General features: G+C 60.5%; 1 protein-coding gene across 1 annotated transcript; it reads right to left on the reverse strand.

Annotated features, from left to right (window-relative positions):
• Positions 1 to 899: 899 nt before the first annotated feature.
• LOC311201712 (unconventional myosin-Vb-like) lies at positions 900 to 15,474 on the reverse strand (the record flags this gene model as incomplete). The annotated part of the gene is made up of 37 exons (XM_084276139.1): positions 900 to 1,058; positions 1,139 to 1,219; positions 1,381 to 1,555; positions 1,644 to 1,914; positions 2,303 to 2,453; positions 2,656 to 2,745; positions 3,009 to 3,160; positions 3,331 to 3,450; positions 3,648 to 3,741; positions 3,846 to 4,032; positions 4,447 to 4,544; positions 4,629 to 4,862; positions 4,963 to 5,109; positions 5,341 to 5,486; positions 5,630 to 5,723; positions 5,837 to 6,046; positions 6,743 to 6,982; positions 7,059 to 7,215; positions 7,350 to 7,561; positions 7,777 to 7,888; positions 7,965 to 8,051; positions 8,198 to 8,295; positions 8,442 to 8,591; positions 9,110 to 9,193; positions 9,532 to 9,654; positions 9,735 to 9,875; positions 10,447 to 10,528; positions 10,731 to 10,996; positions 11,111 to 11,223; positions 11,415 to 11,522; positions 11,705 to 11,786; positions 12,087 to 12,227; positions 12,411 to 12,567; positions 12,845 to 12,989; positions 13,077 to 13,239; positions 13,675 to 13,785; positions 15,448 to 15,474. 37 exons carry the CDS (start codon positions 15,472 to 15,474, stop codon positions 900 to 902), a joined length of 5,208 nt encoding a protein of 1,735 aa, XP_084132265.1.
• Positions 15,475 to 16,398: the final 924 nt, after the last annotated feature.

The raw sequence follows: 16,398 nt of genomic DNA on the forward strand, positions 1-16,398 counted from the left end.
GGGCAGGTGGGGCACAGGGCTCCAGCAGCAGCCCTGCTCCAGGTGATGCATGCCCAGGAACTCCAGACAATTTCCCAAATCCTTGAGCTAGCTCTCCCCCTTCACCTCCTAGAAGCCAGTCTCCTCCCTGGGTTGCAGCCCCATCCCACCAGCACAGCAGCTCACCCCATGCTGAGCACCCTGGCCCCAGGGTCACCCTGCAGCTGGCACAGAACTGGGAGGTGCTGGTCAGCTCAGTGGGTGCCCAGGAGAGCTTCCCCCAGCCCAGCATGAATCCTTGCCCCCCACACAGGGCTGCAGATGTCATCTCCTTTGATCCCTGGGTCTTCCCCCTTGAGTGGGCAGCCATCAGCCCAGTTCCCCCAGCCAGCTCCACCAGTTCTCTGCTGGGTGCTGCCCTGTGGTGGGCAGGGCCCCGCTTTCCAGAGTCCCCACAGGACCCTGCTCACTTCAGAGCGCCCAGGGGCCTCTGCAGGTCCAGATGTCTCTCTAGGGCAAACAAAGAGCAGGATTAGATGGGACATGGGGAAGAAGGGGTGTTGGGAGGAGTCAGGGTTCTCTCCAACCAAAACTATTTGAAGAGGCATGAAGAGGCCCAGGAATGCCCAGTGACAACCCTCAAACTCCTCTGTGCACCCCCACCCACCTCTAGTGTACTCCCCCTCACCCCAGACAGCCTCAGACTCCAAAATGATCTGCAAAAACATTTATTAATTACTTTCCAAGGATTAAAAAGTAGCCAAAGCTCCAGCACAGGACTCTGGTGGGCCCTGGCTGTGCCCCAAGCAGTGGCTCTGAGTGTCAATGAACAAACAACATCCCAGGCCAGCACACACAAGCACTGCCCCAGCCTGCACAACCCTCCCACCCCCCCAGACACCTTCCAGGGGCAGCTGGGCTCAGAGGCGGACAAGGAAGGGCAGGTCAAGGGCATCAGGGATGTGGAGCTCATCCAGGCGCAGCGGGGAGGGGATGAAGGGCAGCTGCACGGGGAAGAGGTGGCTGGTGTCCACCAAGAGCTGGCTGGGTCTGTCTCCATACTGGTCCTGCAGCTGCTTCTGTGGGGGCAGAACACTTGGGATCCTGGGCTGCCCCAGCCCAGAGGGGGTCCCAGCACTGGACCCCAAGTCCCACTTACCTCAACACTGCTGATGAAGCTGGGGCTGATGCGCTCCTCCAGCCCAGCAGCTGGGGTATAAGCCCGGAGGATCTTCACAACCTGAAGTGGTGGGAAACATGAACAGAGGACTGAGCACATCAAACACGTCAGGGTAGGGCAGGGTCCCCACCCCAGTGTGTCCCTGGTGCAGCCAGGGAGGCCAAGGAGCTCCAGGAGAGGATTGGTGCCCAGCAGGCAGCCAGCCCAAACCCAGCCAGTACCTGCTGGGGTGACAGCACTGTGCACAGGCTGCAGAGAGCTCCAGCATCCTCCTCTGTCACCTTCTTCACCTGCAGCAGCTGGGCAGCCTGGACCAGGGGCTCCAGCACTTCATGGGCCCCACTCTGCTGCAGCCCCTGTGCCCGCAGCCACTGCTCCAGCTGGCTGATGTTGTACCTGCCAAGACACCAGGTTAGTGGTGGGGGGGGGGGACACAAACCATGTCCCAGCTCCCCCCAGACACCCATCCTGCACAGGGACTGACCTGAGCTGGATGCCACGGCTCCAGGAGCACGCGTCCTTTCTCAGCAGCAGGTAGTTGAGGGTGGTGCCACTGATGAGGAAGAGGAGCTGGCGCAGGGCTTGGTGCCCCACACTGGGTGCCAGCCCGTGGTGGTCCAGCACTGCATGGAAGGAGCCCAGCTGCTGCAGCAGCTCAGGCAGAGTGTGGGAAGGGCCTGCTGAGGAGCAACGGCGGCCAGGGGGACAGGAGGAAGACAAGCCCTGGATGGGCTCACTCTCCAGCATGGCAGAAACTGAAAGGTAGGAGAGGCTCATTAATATGATCCAGAGGCCCTGCGCTGTGCCTCAAGCAGCTGGTGTGCTCCTTGGATCTGTGTCCCAGCTGGGGGTGGCATGGACCAATGACAGCCCCGGGACCAGTAGCCCAGCTCCACGAGACTGGGATCCCACCCATGAGAGAATAGAGCCCCCCACAGGTGCAGCCCTGGGGTTCTGACCTCACTTCAGCTCCCCAGCCACCACCTTCAAGCCAAGGTGCTCAAGGAGAAAGTGGTTCCTCATAGGAGGCAGCCCCCAATTCAAAGCCCAACTAACTCCCCCTCTGGGTACAGCAGGCAGGTCTCACAGCCATGCACAGCACACCCCCCCAGCACCCCCCCAGCCTCCAAGCTCAGGCCATACCAATCATGGGTTTGAGGCTCTTCTCAGCCGTGCGGATGAGCTGCTGGTAGAGCTGCACAGCCAGGGCACCCAGGCTGTGGCAGGAGCTCTGGGGGTCCACATTCTGCAGGCAATGCTCCTTCTGCCATGCCATGTTCCCCTGCCCATAGCTCTGTGGGCACAGACAGAGTCAGAGCAGGGCCAGGGCACACAGCTAGGTCCCTGAACAAGTGGGGAGCACTGGCAGCCCAGCACATCCCTGCCTATGTTGAGGGCAAAGAGGATGCAGCCCCAGGTGGTGACAAACCCTGCCTCACACAGCCCCCTGTGCTTCCCAGTGAGGTGGCAGCCCCCCCTCCCCAGCCCAGTCCTACCTCATCCTGGCTGTACTGGCGCAGGCAGTTCAGGAGCCGGCAGGTGTTGGCAAGCCAGAGTGCCACCACCTCAAAGTCATCACACTGCTTCTGTGGGAGGGAACAGGGAACACCAGGGTCAGCAGGGCTCCAGCAGCAACAGCAACCAGGCCTCACATCCCACAGCAGCTCCCTGAGCCACAGAGAGCCAGGGGCAGCCTGAGGAGGGCTGTGGGACCCTGCACAGGAGCCCTGCAGCACCCAGGAGCACCCCTCACTCTGGGGCTGAACACCAGCTGCCCAGTGCCAGCCCCTCTTGGCCACTGAAGCACCTGCTCCCCAACACAACCCACCCACCCCCCCAAGCCCAGCACCTTCATGACCCTTTTGATGGCATCGATGGCTGCATCCAGGAGGGACCTGGCCCGGGGCTCGTCGCAGCAGTAGTCGGCGTGGCGAAAGCAGAGGAAGAGGATGTAGGCAGGCAGGTCTGAGAGCATCCCAGGGCTCCTCTGGGGTTTGTAGTCTGCAGGGAAAGCAGGACAGTTGGGATCCAGGCAGCTATGGAAAGCTGGTACTGAGTCAGGCAGGATACTGCCCCAGCAGCACTGAAAGAACAAACTCACACAGAGCTTGGCAAGAAACCCTAGAGAAAGCAGGGCTGGGATAAGGAGCCCATGTCTCTCCCAACCCTACCTGTGATGATGGCCTTGATAATGCGCCCTTCATCCTCCATCTTCCATGCTAGCATGGCCTGGGATGGGGACACAGAGGATGCTGCCAATGCCTGTGCCGGCCCAGTAGCATGTCTCTTCACTAGGGGAGAGGAACACAGGTCACATCCTGCTGTGTCCTGGGCCATAGGACCCAGATCAGGTCCCTACAGCTCAGTCCAAGCAGAACTTCTCAGCATCTGTGTCTATGGGGGCTCTGCTCCCCCTGTTGAAACTGGGCAATAGTCCAGCCTCAAGCCAGGCTGGTGATCCTCCAGCCAGCCCCACACAGGCACTTACTTGTGAGCTCTTGGATCTGCTTCACATAGGCTCTCAGCTGCTTCTGGAGCTTCAGCGTGGTCCTCTCCTGCTTCTCCAGCTTTTGGGTCAGCTCCTGGGCAGGGACAGCACCAGTAGGGTTCACCCAGCCTCTCTCAAGAGGTCAAGGGGACAGAAGCCAGCCCCAAACCCAGTCCTGCCCACCCCAACAGCCCTTACCAAGTTCTCCTCCTTGAGCCGCAGGACATGGCACTGCAGCCCCTCCTGCCCCTGGTGGCGCTGCAGGTCCTGGATGAGAGCTGCCTGCTGCTGGCTCAGCTTCTTGAGTGAAGAGAGGTCGAGGTGCAGCCCTTCTACCTCCTCCTCATGATGCTGCTTCTCCTCCCGCAGCTGACTCACCAGCAGCCTGCACACAGGCACATGGGGAAACTGAGGCACCAGCCTCCTTCAGCTGCCACACCCCATCCCCTTCCCCCAGAAACCTGGAAGCTCTTCCCCCTGCTCAGGGATCCTGTGGGCAACACAAACCTGTCTGCACTACCAGAGCATTCCCCCCTTCCCCCCAACTCCAGCCACCCTGAGGCTCAGGCACAGCAGTACAGCCCATGGACAGGCAGCACTGGCCCTGTGCTCTCAGGAGGCCCCTATTGACTGCAGGGCAGCCATCCCACTCCTGCAGTTGGTGTGCCTTTGCTTTAAGCAAGGCAGGATGCTCTACCCTGTCCCCAAGAAAAACATCTGGGCATACTGGAGAAGAGGGAAGGACAACCAGTAGCCAGTTGTGGGGAAACTGGGGACCATCTCCCTTAGCCACACTTACTTATTGGTAACCTGCACTGCATCATATGCATGCTTCAAGTCATCATCCACTGCCACCTTCTCTGGGGTCCTGGCCAGCCCCAGCATCCCAGCTATGTTCTGCAGGGAGAAGAGAGAGCAGGGTGAGGCCAGCCTCCCGAGCCTGGAGCCAGCCCAGCACCAGGGAGCAGGGCAGGGGCTCACCCTGCGCTTGAAGAAGTCCAATGGTTTCTTCTCCTCCAGCTCCACAGGGGTCTTAGACCTCCGCAGCTCCTCCCGGGTCCGGGCTAGCTCCTCACTGACTGCGTTGAACTGCCCCAGGAGGAGGAGGTATGCCTTCTCAAAGGAGTCCTGGCTCCCAATGAGACTAAGGTGTGCCTCGCTGCTGGGCTGAGGCTGCAGCCCCTCCAGCCCTGGCTGAAAGCGCTCCTCTAGTCCCTGTGTAGAGAGACAGGGCTTGGCTGGGCATCCCTCCCAGCTCGGAGCCCCAGAGCACAGCTGTCCCCAGAGCCAAGGGAAGGGACAATCCACCTGTCACCCCACCATCCCCACGCCAGTGTCCCCCACTAGCCTCAGCCTGCTGGTCAGAGCCATCTCGTGAGGGAGCTGTGGACATGGAGGACAAGTAGCTGCTCTCGGAGCCCAAGAAGCTCTCTGATGACAGGGACCGTCTCAAGGTGCTTTGCTGAGTGGGAAGAGAAAGACAACAGTAGCTCCCCTGCACCCCAAGCACCTGCTGGTGTGGCACCTAGGGCAGAGCAGCAGCAACCTTGAGGGGTATGAGGATCCCCATCCATGAGCTGGGCACCCCCCTTCTCTGCAGCACGCCCTGGACCAACCAGCACTGCCCACTGTCCCCATGCAGCCAAGGGAGAGGCTCCCACGCCCCCACCTCCTGCCCCTGCCAGCCCCTCACCCTGTGGAAGGCCAGCTCATCCCGCAGGTTCTCGTAGCCCTGCTCCAGGCGGGCGTACTCCTGCACCAGGCTCTGGTAGCGTGCCCGTTCCTCCTCCAGCTCCTGCTGCAGCCCCTGGCTCTCCCGTGCCGCACGCCGGTGCTGCTCTGTGGGTACAGACACAGCAGGGACTAGAGACGGGCAGAGCCAGGACACCCCTCTGTGAGGGGACACCCAGGAACGCACTAAGGCTGCAGGACCAGCTCATACCCAGGGAAATGGGATGGAGGGACCAGAGGACCTCTTTTACCTTCCAGATCCTGTGACTGCTCCAACATGCGCTGGGTCAGGGCATCCCTCTCCTCCCCCAGCTGCAGCTTCACAGCTTCCACCTCTGCCAAGCGCTGCAGGGAAGCAGAGGGATGGGTGCAGCCAGAGCCTTGCTTGGGGCCAGCATCCTGCCAGTGCCCCCAAGAGCCCTGCAGAGCCCCACAGATCATCCCCCAGACATACAGACCTGCCTGAGCTCCTCAACCTCCTGGCTCAGGTGGCTCTTCACACTCTGCCTCTCCAGCTCAGCCAGATGCTCCTGCAGCTGCTGGACCTGGATGTCATGGGCCACATCCTCACGCAGCTGCTGCATCTCAGCCCGCAGCTGCTGCACCTCCTCAGCATGGGCAGCGTTCAGCTCCAGAAGCTGCTCCACCAGCTGCTGCTTCTCCTGGGCCTTTGGCCAACACAGAGAGCACATCAGGCAGGTAACCAGGAACAAGGACACATCTCCTATCAGCATGAGCCCATGCATGCTCAGGCTGCCCTTCTGCAATGAGCCCAGAGATCCCACTTCCCACTGGTCTGCCTGGAGCCCTGAACCTCCAGTGTCATCTCAGACAGGGCTTAGGCCTGGCAAGCACAGCACTCCATGAACTGCCATCCCATTTGGAGCCACACATGGGCTTCACTTCAGCTTTGTAGCTCATTACCCACCTCCTGACCAGCCCTGACAACAGGATTTTCCAGCTCTGCTTCTCCCAGGGACAGAATCACACCACAGGAGCCCTTTCACACCCCCCAGAAATAGAGCAGCATCAGCCAAAGCAGAGACACTCACCCAGGCAGTAAGGGCAGGAGCACAAGGGGAGAGAACACACCATGTCCCCAGCACACGACACTGTTTGAAGGCTCCACCCAACCAAACACCCAGGAGAGTGCCAAGCCCCTCCCCACAGCCACCAGCCCCACATCCATAGGGAGCACTGGAAGCCCAGGAACAAGCCCCAGACCTGGGGACACAGGTCAGGCAGGGTCAGCCCCTACCCCAGGGCTAGGAGAGGGCTGATGCCTAGGGCAGATGTAGTTTTGGCAGCAGCAAGCAGCTGCCCCCACACCCTAGCACCCAGAAAGGACTGAAGCCAGCACCCACCTGCTCATCCAGCCTGCATTGCAGCTGGATCACCTTGATCTCCATGCCCTTGTGCAGCTGCTTGTAGTGCTCGACTGAGCGTGCCTCGACACGCAGCCGGCGCAGCTCCCGGCGTGCCCGGGCCCGGCGGTAGCAGCACTGGAGGTAGATAACAGCCTTACACAGGCGGGTGTAGCGGGTCCGGGCCAGCCAGCCCCTCACAGCAGCTTGGATCACCACAGCTTTCTGGTGCCACAGTCTCTGCAGAGAGAGAGGGAGAGATGGAGCAGTGGTACCACTGGGACCAGGGCCCCCGCTGCCCTGCCAGGCTCCTAACCTGTCGGTAAAGCCGCCGGGCGAACATGCCCCGGGCAAAGGCTTGGATGGTGATGACAGCCCAGCGTGTGTGTAGGTAGGAGCGCCGGGCCAACACCATCCTCAGGTTCTTCTGCAGCACCACAGCAGCCCTGGTCCTTCGCAGCATCCTGGTGAACCTGCAGTGAGGGTGGTGAAGCCCACAGGGACACCCAGATCAAAATCCAGCTGGGAGTCAGCATAGCTCGCCCCAAGGCTGAGCTCTATTCCTCCCCCTTAGGGCCCCCCCTCCAAGCCCCAGCCCCCTGCTCACCTCCGAGCCAGCCAGCCCCGGGCATGGCGCTGCAGGCAGAGCACAGCGACACGTGTCCGTGCGAAGCGCCGGCGCGCCAGCCAGCCCCGCAGGTGCCGCTGCAGCAAGATGCAGGCTGCCCTCAGCCGCCGGTACCGCAGCTCCTCCAGGTAAGCCACCTGGCCAGCCCGGAAGAACACCTTGTTCTTGCCACACTGGTACTTGCCAGGGTCCTGCATGCAAAGGAGAGGTGAGTCCCAGGACAAAGCACACACCCCCCCCCAACCAGGCTTGCCAAGAGCGATGCTCCTCACACCACCCCTCTCCCCATCCAGCCTCCCCAGAGGCAGAGTTCCTCCCTGTTTCTGTAGCCCACTGAGCACCCACACATGGGGGGAAGCACCCACAAGGGAGACTTACAGCTGCTCCCCCAAAGCAGCACCCTTACTTGGAGCAGTCTCTCAAGAACAAGGCTGCAGATCTGCTTCTCATCAGTGCCCATCAGCTCCTCTCTGCTCATCAGAGCCCTGTACCTCTGTAAGAACTCCTGGTACGTCCATCTGTGGGGAACAGAGGTCAGCACTGTGTCTGGAAGTGGGGGGAAGCACCCAGGGTGCTGCTGAAGCAGGGTGGTACCTGGAGGGATAGCCCGAGGCACTGATCCGGATGGTGTCCAGGACCCCACAGGCTCGTAGCTGCTCCACAACTCTCCTGGAGTCAAACCTGGAGCAAAGAGGGACTCATCTAGAGCAGGTTCCAGCCAGCTCAGAGTGCTGCCAGCTCAGCAGGGCCCAGGCAAGCAGGACACAGGTTAGAGGGACAGCAGTGCCCCAGAGCACCCCCCTCAGCCTCCCTGGCCAGGCACTCACACAAAGGGCTGCTTGCTGTCGTTGGGTTTGATGCAGCGGATGTAGTGGGGCATGGTGCTGCTCAGCATCTCCATCAGCTTCTTCAGGGAGGCTTTGAACTGCAGAGAACAAGGCAAGGGTGGGCAGGGGCAGCAGGGACATCCTGCTTGTGGGTTCCCCAGGCAGCACATGCACAGGTCTCCTTGGGCTACCCCAGCCCCAGTTGTCCAGGGCCAGCACACATTTCCCCCCACACCCCTCATACCTGGCTAGAGACAGTCTTCTTCCTTGTCTGGCTACCAGGCAGCGATCTGCGGCTGGGGCGACCAGACATCCTAAGCCCAGTGGACCTGCGGGACTGCAGGGACATGGGGCCATCCCCTTCCTCCAGGAAGAGCTCAGTGAGCAGGGTAGACTGCATGGAGCAGAGTTGTGAGAACCAGGCAGACCCTGCAGTGAGCATCCCTCAATACCCAGAGCACCATCACCACCAGGAGACAGTCCCACAGAGGCCAACACAGTGCACACTGCCCAGATTTGTCCCTCCCTCCTCCTTCCTCCAAGAAAAACCAAGTGCAAGCCATGGGCACCTTCCAAGGTGTCCTCAAGAGCCCTTCAAAGTGTCCCTTACCTTCTGCCAGGACCACGCAGGGGGTAAGAGAGAAGTAACAGCATTACAGATCTGGAAGCAGCAGGACCCTCCAAGCCCTCTCAGCTGGGACACAGCCAAGGTGTCCCCTGAGATAGGGAAGCCCAAGGCAGGGGAACAGGTGGGGAGCACCCACATCTTGGGATACCTTGACCACAGCCAGAACTGCCAGGGATTTACCCTGCAGAGCTGATAGCTTCTACCCCCATCAGTCCCTCCTAGCCCCAGGGCCCCCAGTCAGCCAGGCTCTGCTCTACACAGCTGCTGCTCAGGGTGGCTCTCACCTTGCTGGCTCGCAGCAGCCCCACCATCTCCTCAGGAACAGCATCCCTGTTCTTCTCCACAAACCCATCACACTGGTATTCCACCTGGCAAGGCACAAGGAAGCACCAACATTAGCCAGATCAGTTTGGACACAGTCCAAGCCTGCTGAAAGTCATCCTTGCAGGAGTCAGAGCCATGGTGGCCACACTGCCCCACTGCACAGCTCCTGATGGGAACCATCAGCAGCAGAGCTTCTGTATTCCCCCCCCGCCCCTCAGGTAAAGAGTTGCAGCAGTAGAACCAGCAGGAACCACTTCCCAGCCTGGGAGGGTGCTGGAGCTGCCACCACCAGCTCCAGATCAGGGTGGGTTGGGTGTCCCTCCGTGCAGAGCCACTGCCAAGGACTCCCCACCCAGGGCTGTACTGCCACAGCTTCCCCTACCTTGCCAGCAAAGTGGCGGACAACGAAAGCATCTGTGGGCCTCTTGGGCTTCTGGAAGTAGGAGCTGCTGAGATGGGTCTGGTAAAGTTTCTGGGCCCAGCTCCCATCACTGCCTTGGGGCATCTGAAAGGGAGATGGGTTAGAAGGGGCAGTGTGGGGCTCCAGCTGACCATAGCAGCCTGCTCCCAGCACCCTCTGCCTACCTTGCACTCCTCATTCAGCAGATCCAAGATGCCAAGCCGGCCCTCGATGAGCTCAATGCATGGCTGGTTGTCACAGAAGTCAACAAAGACCCAAGGGATCTCCTCAGTCACATACTCCTCCTGCTCCAGCTTGAAGACGTGCTGAAGGGCAGGGAGAGCAGAGCAGGACTGAGCCAGGAGGGCACAAAAGCAGCCATGCACCAGGCAGTGGCTCAGTTTTTGTAAGACACCTGAGCAGCCCTTCTCCTGGAAGAGGAGCACTTGGGAGAAAGGAGCAGACCATGCCCAGCTCCAGCCACCTGCCCAGAGCCCAAAGTTTGCAGGGACTGAAGCACCCACCATGCTCAAGGTGGAGAGCACCAAAAGGTGGTCTCTTCAGCTGAGTAACAGAAGATGGGACAAGGGGCAATGGGCTCAAGCTGCCCCAGGGCAGGGGCAGAGCAGATGGGAGGGAAAAGTTCTTCCCTGGCAGAGTTGTCAGGGCTGGAACAGGCTGCCCAGGGAGGGGCTGAGTCACCTTCCCTGCGTGTGTTTAACAGACAGGTAGATGAAGTGCTCAGGGATATGGTTTAGCCAGGACAGGAATGGTTGGACTCTGTGATCTTAAAGGTCTTTTCCAACCTGGTGATTCTGTGAAAGCACCAGCAGAGCAGACATGCAGGGCCCACCCTCACAAGCCCCCAGCAACACTGCACATCTGGGCAGCACCCACCAGGTTGAAGAGCTGCTGCAGCATCTCGTTGGCATAGTTGATACAGAACTGCTCAAAGCTGTTGAACTCAAACATCTCAAACCTGCAGGCAGCAGAGAACTTCCTGAGGCAGCAGCCAGGCAGAGCCACCCTAACCACCCACAAGCCCCAGGCAAAGGCACCCACTACAGGGACCAGCACTGCCCCACATCCCAGCTGGAGCAGCTGCTGGCTGCTGACCCGCAGATGATGCAGGAGCAGAACCATGTCCTTCCAGCAGCCCAGAAGGGGAGAACTGCTCTTACCCATAGATGTCCAGAATGCCAATGGAGGTGCAGTGCCCCTCCAGTGAGCGCAGGGCACAGTTGACCCTGCTCACCATCCAGGCGAAGACCTGCCCGTACATGTGCTTGGCCAGGGCATCCCGGGAGTTGAGCGCCTGCTGCCTGGAGAGGGGCTTCAGGTAGGTCTCACCAGCAGTGACCAGCTTGCGGTGGCAGAGCCACTGCATCACCTGCGACGCCTCAACGCCCAGCAGTGTGCAGAACAGCCTGAGGGCCTCATCAGCAGGCTGCAGAGACACAGAGCTTGTCACCGTGACGTCGCTGGAGACACGGGTCCCACAGGCAGCACCCCTCAGGGCACAGTTTGGGGGGCAGGGCGCAGGCAGCAAGCTCCCCCTCACCTCCACGAAGCAGCTGTCCCTGTGGCGGTCCCTCCCTCGGAACACGATGTTGCCCAGGTGCAGGATGGCAGCCAGGATGCTGAAGAGCTCCAGCTGCTCGGCCTCAGGGACGCCTGTGGACACAGCCCAGGCATGAGGGACACCCCAGGATTCCCGCACCCCAGGCTGATCTCACCCCTGGCATCACACAAGCCAAAGGGAGGGGAACAGCCAGTAAATAGCCACAATCCCAGTATGGGCACATCTGGCATCAGCATTGATGGGAGAGTGGTGGGATAACCACCCCTGCCACCCTGGTCAGTACCCAGCAGTGAGAAGGCGTGACGTGTGTTATCCAGGTCAGCTGCATCCTTGGTGCTCTGGGCAGCAGCACACTGGCCTTGGCAGGTGTAGTGGAAAGACTCAGCCCCACCTGTGGGTGAGATGTGTCAGACTGTGAGCCAGCATGACCAGCCCCACAGGACTCCCAGGGTACCCTTGTACCCACCTCAGGGTGCCCAGCACCCAGTCTGGAGGGGTAGAAAGGCCTGGCACTGCCCAACATGGGACAGGCCAGCAGCAAGCTGTGCCATGGAGGGGTGTGGGGACACTTACGGAGACCCAGGCCCTGGAGCTCTGGCAGGGTGGCTGAGGCACAAAGCTGGTAGAAGATGTGGTAGTTCCTCTCTGCTTTTGCCTGCAGACAAGCAAGAAGAATCACTGGGAAGCCAGGACAGAGTATCCCAGAGAGCTTTGGGTAGGAAAGGACTTCAAAGCTTTGTCACTACACTCCCTGACAGAGTCCCCCTCTCCAGCTTTCCCATAGGCTCAGGTCATCTCAGGCTTCCCTGTTCCCCTGCAGCAGCTCCACATCTGGGGATAAGGGATCATCCTCCCAGCTCAATTCAGCAGCACTGGGGTCGCTTCCCCAGGGGATACCCAGGAGTAAGATCAGGGCTCCCATGCAGCCCTGTCCCCATGCCCCCCAGAGACCCACCTGGAAGGTGACACGGGACTTCTCCAGCAGGTAGGTTTTGATGGTGGCCCCCGTGACACGTGCTTGGCTGAAGCCAATCTTGATGTACTTCCCAAAGCGGCTACTGTTGTCATTCCTGGTTGTTCCTGCGTTGCCAAAGGCCTGGTGGGGAAGGAGGGCAGGAGGTTTTAGCTGGTCCCAGATCTCCAGGTGCTCTGGAGAAGTTCAGTCCCTGCCACCCATTCTAGAGGGGAGGGGAAAAGCCCATCACAACACCATGGATACAGGCCATGAGGAGCCCATGGGGACACCCAAGCTATCTCTCTGCAGAGCCTGGAGACCTACCTCCATGATGGGGCTGGAGGCCAGCACCTTCTCCTCCATGCTGGAGTCACCTAAGCAGCCCCCAACAGTGGTGAAGTATCTCATGGCATACTTGGCTGACGCAGTCTTCCCTGCACCTGACTCCCCACTGATGATGAGGGACTGGTTCTTCCCAAACCTGCCAGAGAGGGACATGAGCTGGGGACAGCCTGTGATCCACCAGGACCACTTGCCACAGATATACTGTGGTCCAGAGGGGACTTCACCCCTTCCCCATTGCAACCCCAGAGATGCCCCCTCCATCCCTGGGGGTGTTCAAGGCCAGGTTGGATGGAGCCCTGGGCAACCTTGTGTAGCTCCAGGCCTGGAGATTGGTGGCCCTGCCTGTGGCAGGGGGGTTAGAGCTCTGTGATCCTTGGGGTCCCTTCCAACCCAGACCAGTCTATGCTGCTCACCTCACCATCTGCTTGTATGCTTCCTCTGCCAAAGCAAAGATGTGGGGATCCATGTCCCCGATCTCATGGCCGCTGTAGGCGTACATCACCTCCTCCTCATAGATGGGTAGTGACTTGTAAGGATTGATAGCAACAAGGATGATACCTGGAAAAAGAAGGTTGTGGCAAAGAGCAGGAGGGATGGGGTGATGTGGCATGGGATGAGGAGCAGGCCAGACTCCATGGGGCTCACCACAGTAGGTGTAGATGGCATTGGCCTCCAGGAAGCGCCGGCGCAGTGAGTGCAGCACAGCTGGCTCATGCAGGTAGCTCAGGGCCACCAGGTCATCAGCATCTGAGAGGCAGTCAGGGTTGCAGAGAGGCAGCAGCTGGAGCTCAGTGGGGTAAGCCAGTGCCTGTGGAACAGAGAGGGTACAGGACAAGCCCTGAGCAGGGTCAGCCAGGCATGATGGGTCTGGGGAAGCAGTGCCACAGGAGGGTCTCTATCTGCACACCACACTTGGGCTGTGCATCACCAGGAATCACAACCCAGTCAGCATGGCAAGATGAGCTTGAGGATTTTGGTGCAGGCAAGAGCTAGCAGTGAGGACCAGCTCACCGGGCAGTCCAGTGAAGGAGGCCATGGTAAAGGCAGAGCCAGCCACAGCAGTCTGGGCTCAGGCTCAGACACCAGGCAGGACATGTCCATGCAGTGGTTTAGTCACCCAGCACTCTGCTGAGGAGCCCAGGCTGGTCTGGGGGTGCAGAGGCAAGCTACCTTCTGTCTGGAAATGCCTGAGCACACAAGCAGCACAGGAGGGATCTGCTCTGCTGCACAGCTCCAGCCTTACCGATCCATCTTCCAGGCTGAGGTGGAGAACAGCATCTCCTTCCTTGTAGTCTCTGGTTATTTCTGCCACCCTCCAGACTTCGGCACAGTCAGGGATCCACACCCGGGCACCCTGCAGGGACATGGGAGGGAATCCCTGCAGAGAGCCATGGCCAAGATGCAGGGAAAGCACCTGGCCACCAGCCTCCACAGCAAGTGTCACAGCCCTCCCCACTGCTCCCACTCCACAGGCAGCCCAGTGCTCATCATCACCACAGCGGGATGAGCCATGGGACCCAGCAGCCTCCAAGATGCCCCACAGCCCCTTGGCTCCCACAGGCAAGGATCCTGTGCAGCTGCTCTCCAGACCACCAGGAACAGGGGCTGCTCCCAGGGGATGGGACCTCCTGCTGCTCTGAGCAGGTGGAGGTAAGGCTGGAGGCTGAAACCCTAAAGAGCAGTGGGGGGAATTGAATGGTTGCAGCTTTGCTCTCAGACCATGATGAGAACACGTATCTGTTCAACTCTGGGAGCTGTCATGGAACAGTGAGAGGGCTCCAGCACATCAGGATCCCACTCCAGCAGGCTGAGACCATCCTCTCACTATGAACCAGGGCCTGAAAAAAACCACCCCAACCCATCCAGGCTTCTGACTTTGTGAACCTGGGGAATTTGGCTTGCAGGAAACACTCCCAGGTCCACAGCATACAGATTAAACAAGCACTGGGCAGGCTGGAAGGCTGAGAGAGAAGGAAGGGGCTGAGCTTTGGGTTCCCATCCAAGAAGCCATCAGAAGCCTGGACTCAGCAGATGAGATGGAGAGGACAAGACCAGGCTCATGTTGCAGAGAAGCAGCAACTGGAAGACATTATCCTTCAGTTACAGCTGCAGGGAACAGAAATCATGGGATGCTCAGCTTCCCCGGGGGCACCAACAGCTTTCAGCCACGGCCAGACACATCCTGCTACAGCCCCCAGCCCCACAGCACAGCCAGGGAGCGGTGCTGAGCCACACACAGCCTCCAAGGGCTGGAAGGAAACCTCAGGGCTCAGCACTTGGCCAAGGCAGCCGTGGAGCTGCTTCATGGGACAAGGCAACAGGGGATGGTTTAAGCACAGGAACCTCCTTGCTTTGCGGGGGTTGGCACCGCAGCCAAGCCACGGTGATGGGCGCTGCGCACCCGACCTCCACAGAAACCAGCACCCTCCAGCCCCACAGACCAACGCGGTACCTCCAGGGGAAGGGTCGCGTTTGGGGTGAGCTGCAGAGCGATGGGCTTCGATACGCAGCAGCCAAAGCGAGGAGCGAGAGCCCCTCCTGCTGCCCGCTCTCAGCAGAGACACCCTCAAGAGGCAGAGCTGAAGGGAGGATGAGGGCCGGGATGCAGGGGATGGAAGCAGCCAGACCAGCTGGGCAGGAGGCAGGACAGGCAGATGCCCAGGCAGCGCCAAACCCTCCTCCTCCTCACCGCTGCCAGCACCCCTGCAAGATGCTGCGCTTGCCAGCCTGGGGTCCCTGCATGCCAGCAGCCCCTTGAGCTGCGGACCAGACCCACAGCAGCACCCACACAGGGCAGGCAGCCCCCACCCCACAGCTGAGGCACCCCGAGGCACCCAGCACCTCAGGAGGTACTGCCCGGGATGTGAGCCCTGGGGACACTGAGGCCACAGCACCCCCAGCCTCGAGGTGCTGGGAAGGCACAAAGCCCTCAGGGTCTGCCACAGGCACCCCAGGGCCACCGGCTGCAGAGGGGGCTGCAGAGGGACCTGCACCCCCTCGCCCCCAGCCCCCTTACCTGCACATACAAATCCCCCGTGGCCATCACTGCTGCCAACACCTCCCTGTTCTACCCGCAGCCTTTTTATGGCCGCTAATTGCCGCTAATTGGAAGGGGATGGGGCACGGGCCCCTGCCTCACCCCGCCCCCCTGCTCCGCCCCACAGCCCCGCACCGGGCTCGAGAAGCTCCTGCGGGTGCTGGGGCTGGTTCTCCCACCCCGACCCCCAGCTGCACCCCGAGATCCCTCCCAGCTTGCGCACCCCGAGGACCCCCTGTGCAGGGCACCTCGAGAGCCCCATTCGGGGAACACCCAGACCCCGTTTGGGGCATCATGAGAGGCGTTTTCTGGGACCCCCCCTGCCCAGGACACCCTAAACTCCACCCCCCCCTACCTGAGACACCCCAAGCACCCAAAGACATCGACACCACCCCTTCCCCCTGCCATCTAGGACATCCCAAAACTGCCCTCATCCAGGGCACCCTGGGTGCTGGTCACACACAGCCCAGGATCCCACCCATGGCATCCCAAGTACACACATGACACGACAGACCCACAGCACATGTCCCCACTCTCCTTTGTTATGGAAAAGCTCCAGGAAGGACCAAAACCTGCCATCACAGCAGCAGTGGTGTGCAGCATCTGTGGGTGCTGCTGCCATGGGTGTCACCCTCTGTGGGTCCCTAGAGTCTGTAGGTTCCACCACCCATGGGTCCCTACAGTCTGTAGGTGCCGCTGCCATGGGTGCAATTGCCTGTGGGTCCAGCCCATAGGTGACACTGTCTGTGGGTGTAGCACCCATGGTCTATAGATCCCTCTTGCCCATGGGTCCCAACTGCCCACGGGTCCACCCTGCCCATGGGTGCTGCCTGCATGTCCCCAAGGAAGGCAGCCAGGCTCACCCAGGGCTACCGGCCAGGACAGGAACAAATCCACCGTTTGGGAGGAGGGGGATGTCCTTGTCAGCTC

The sequence above is a fragment of the Gallinula chloropus genome, assembly GCF_964237585.1.
Source record: "Gallinula chloropus genome assembly, chromosome: 28".
NCBI lineage: Eukaryota > Metazoa > Chordata > Aves > Gruiformes > Rallidae > Gallinula > Gallinula chloropus.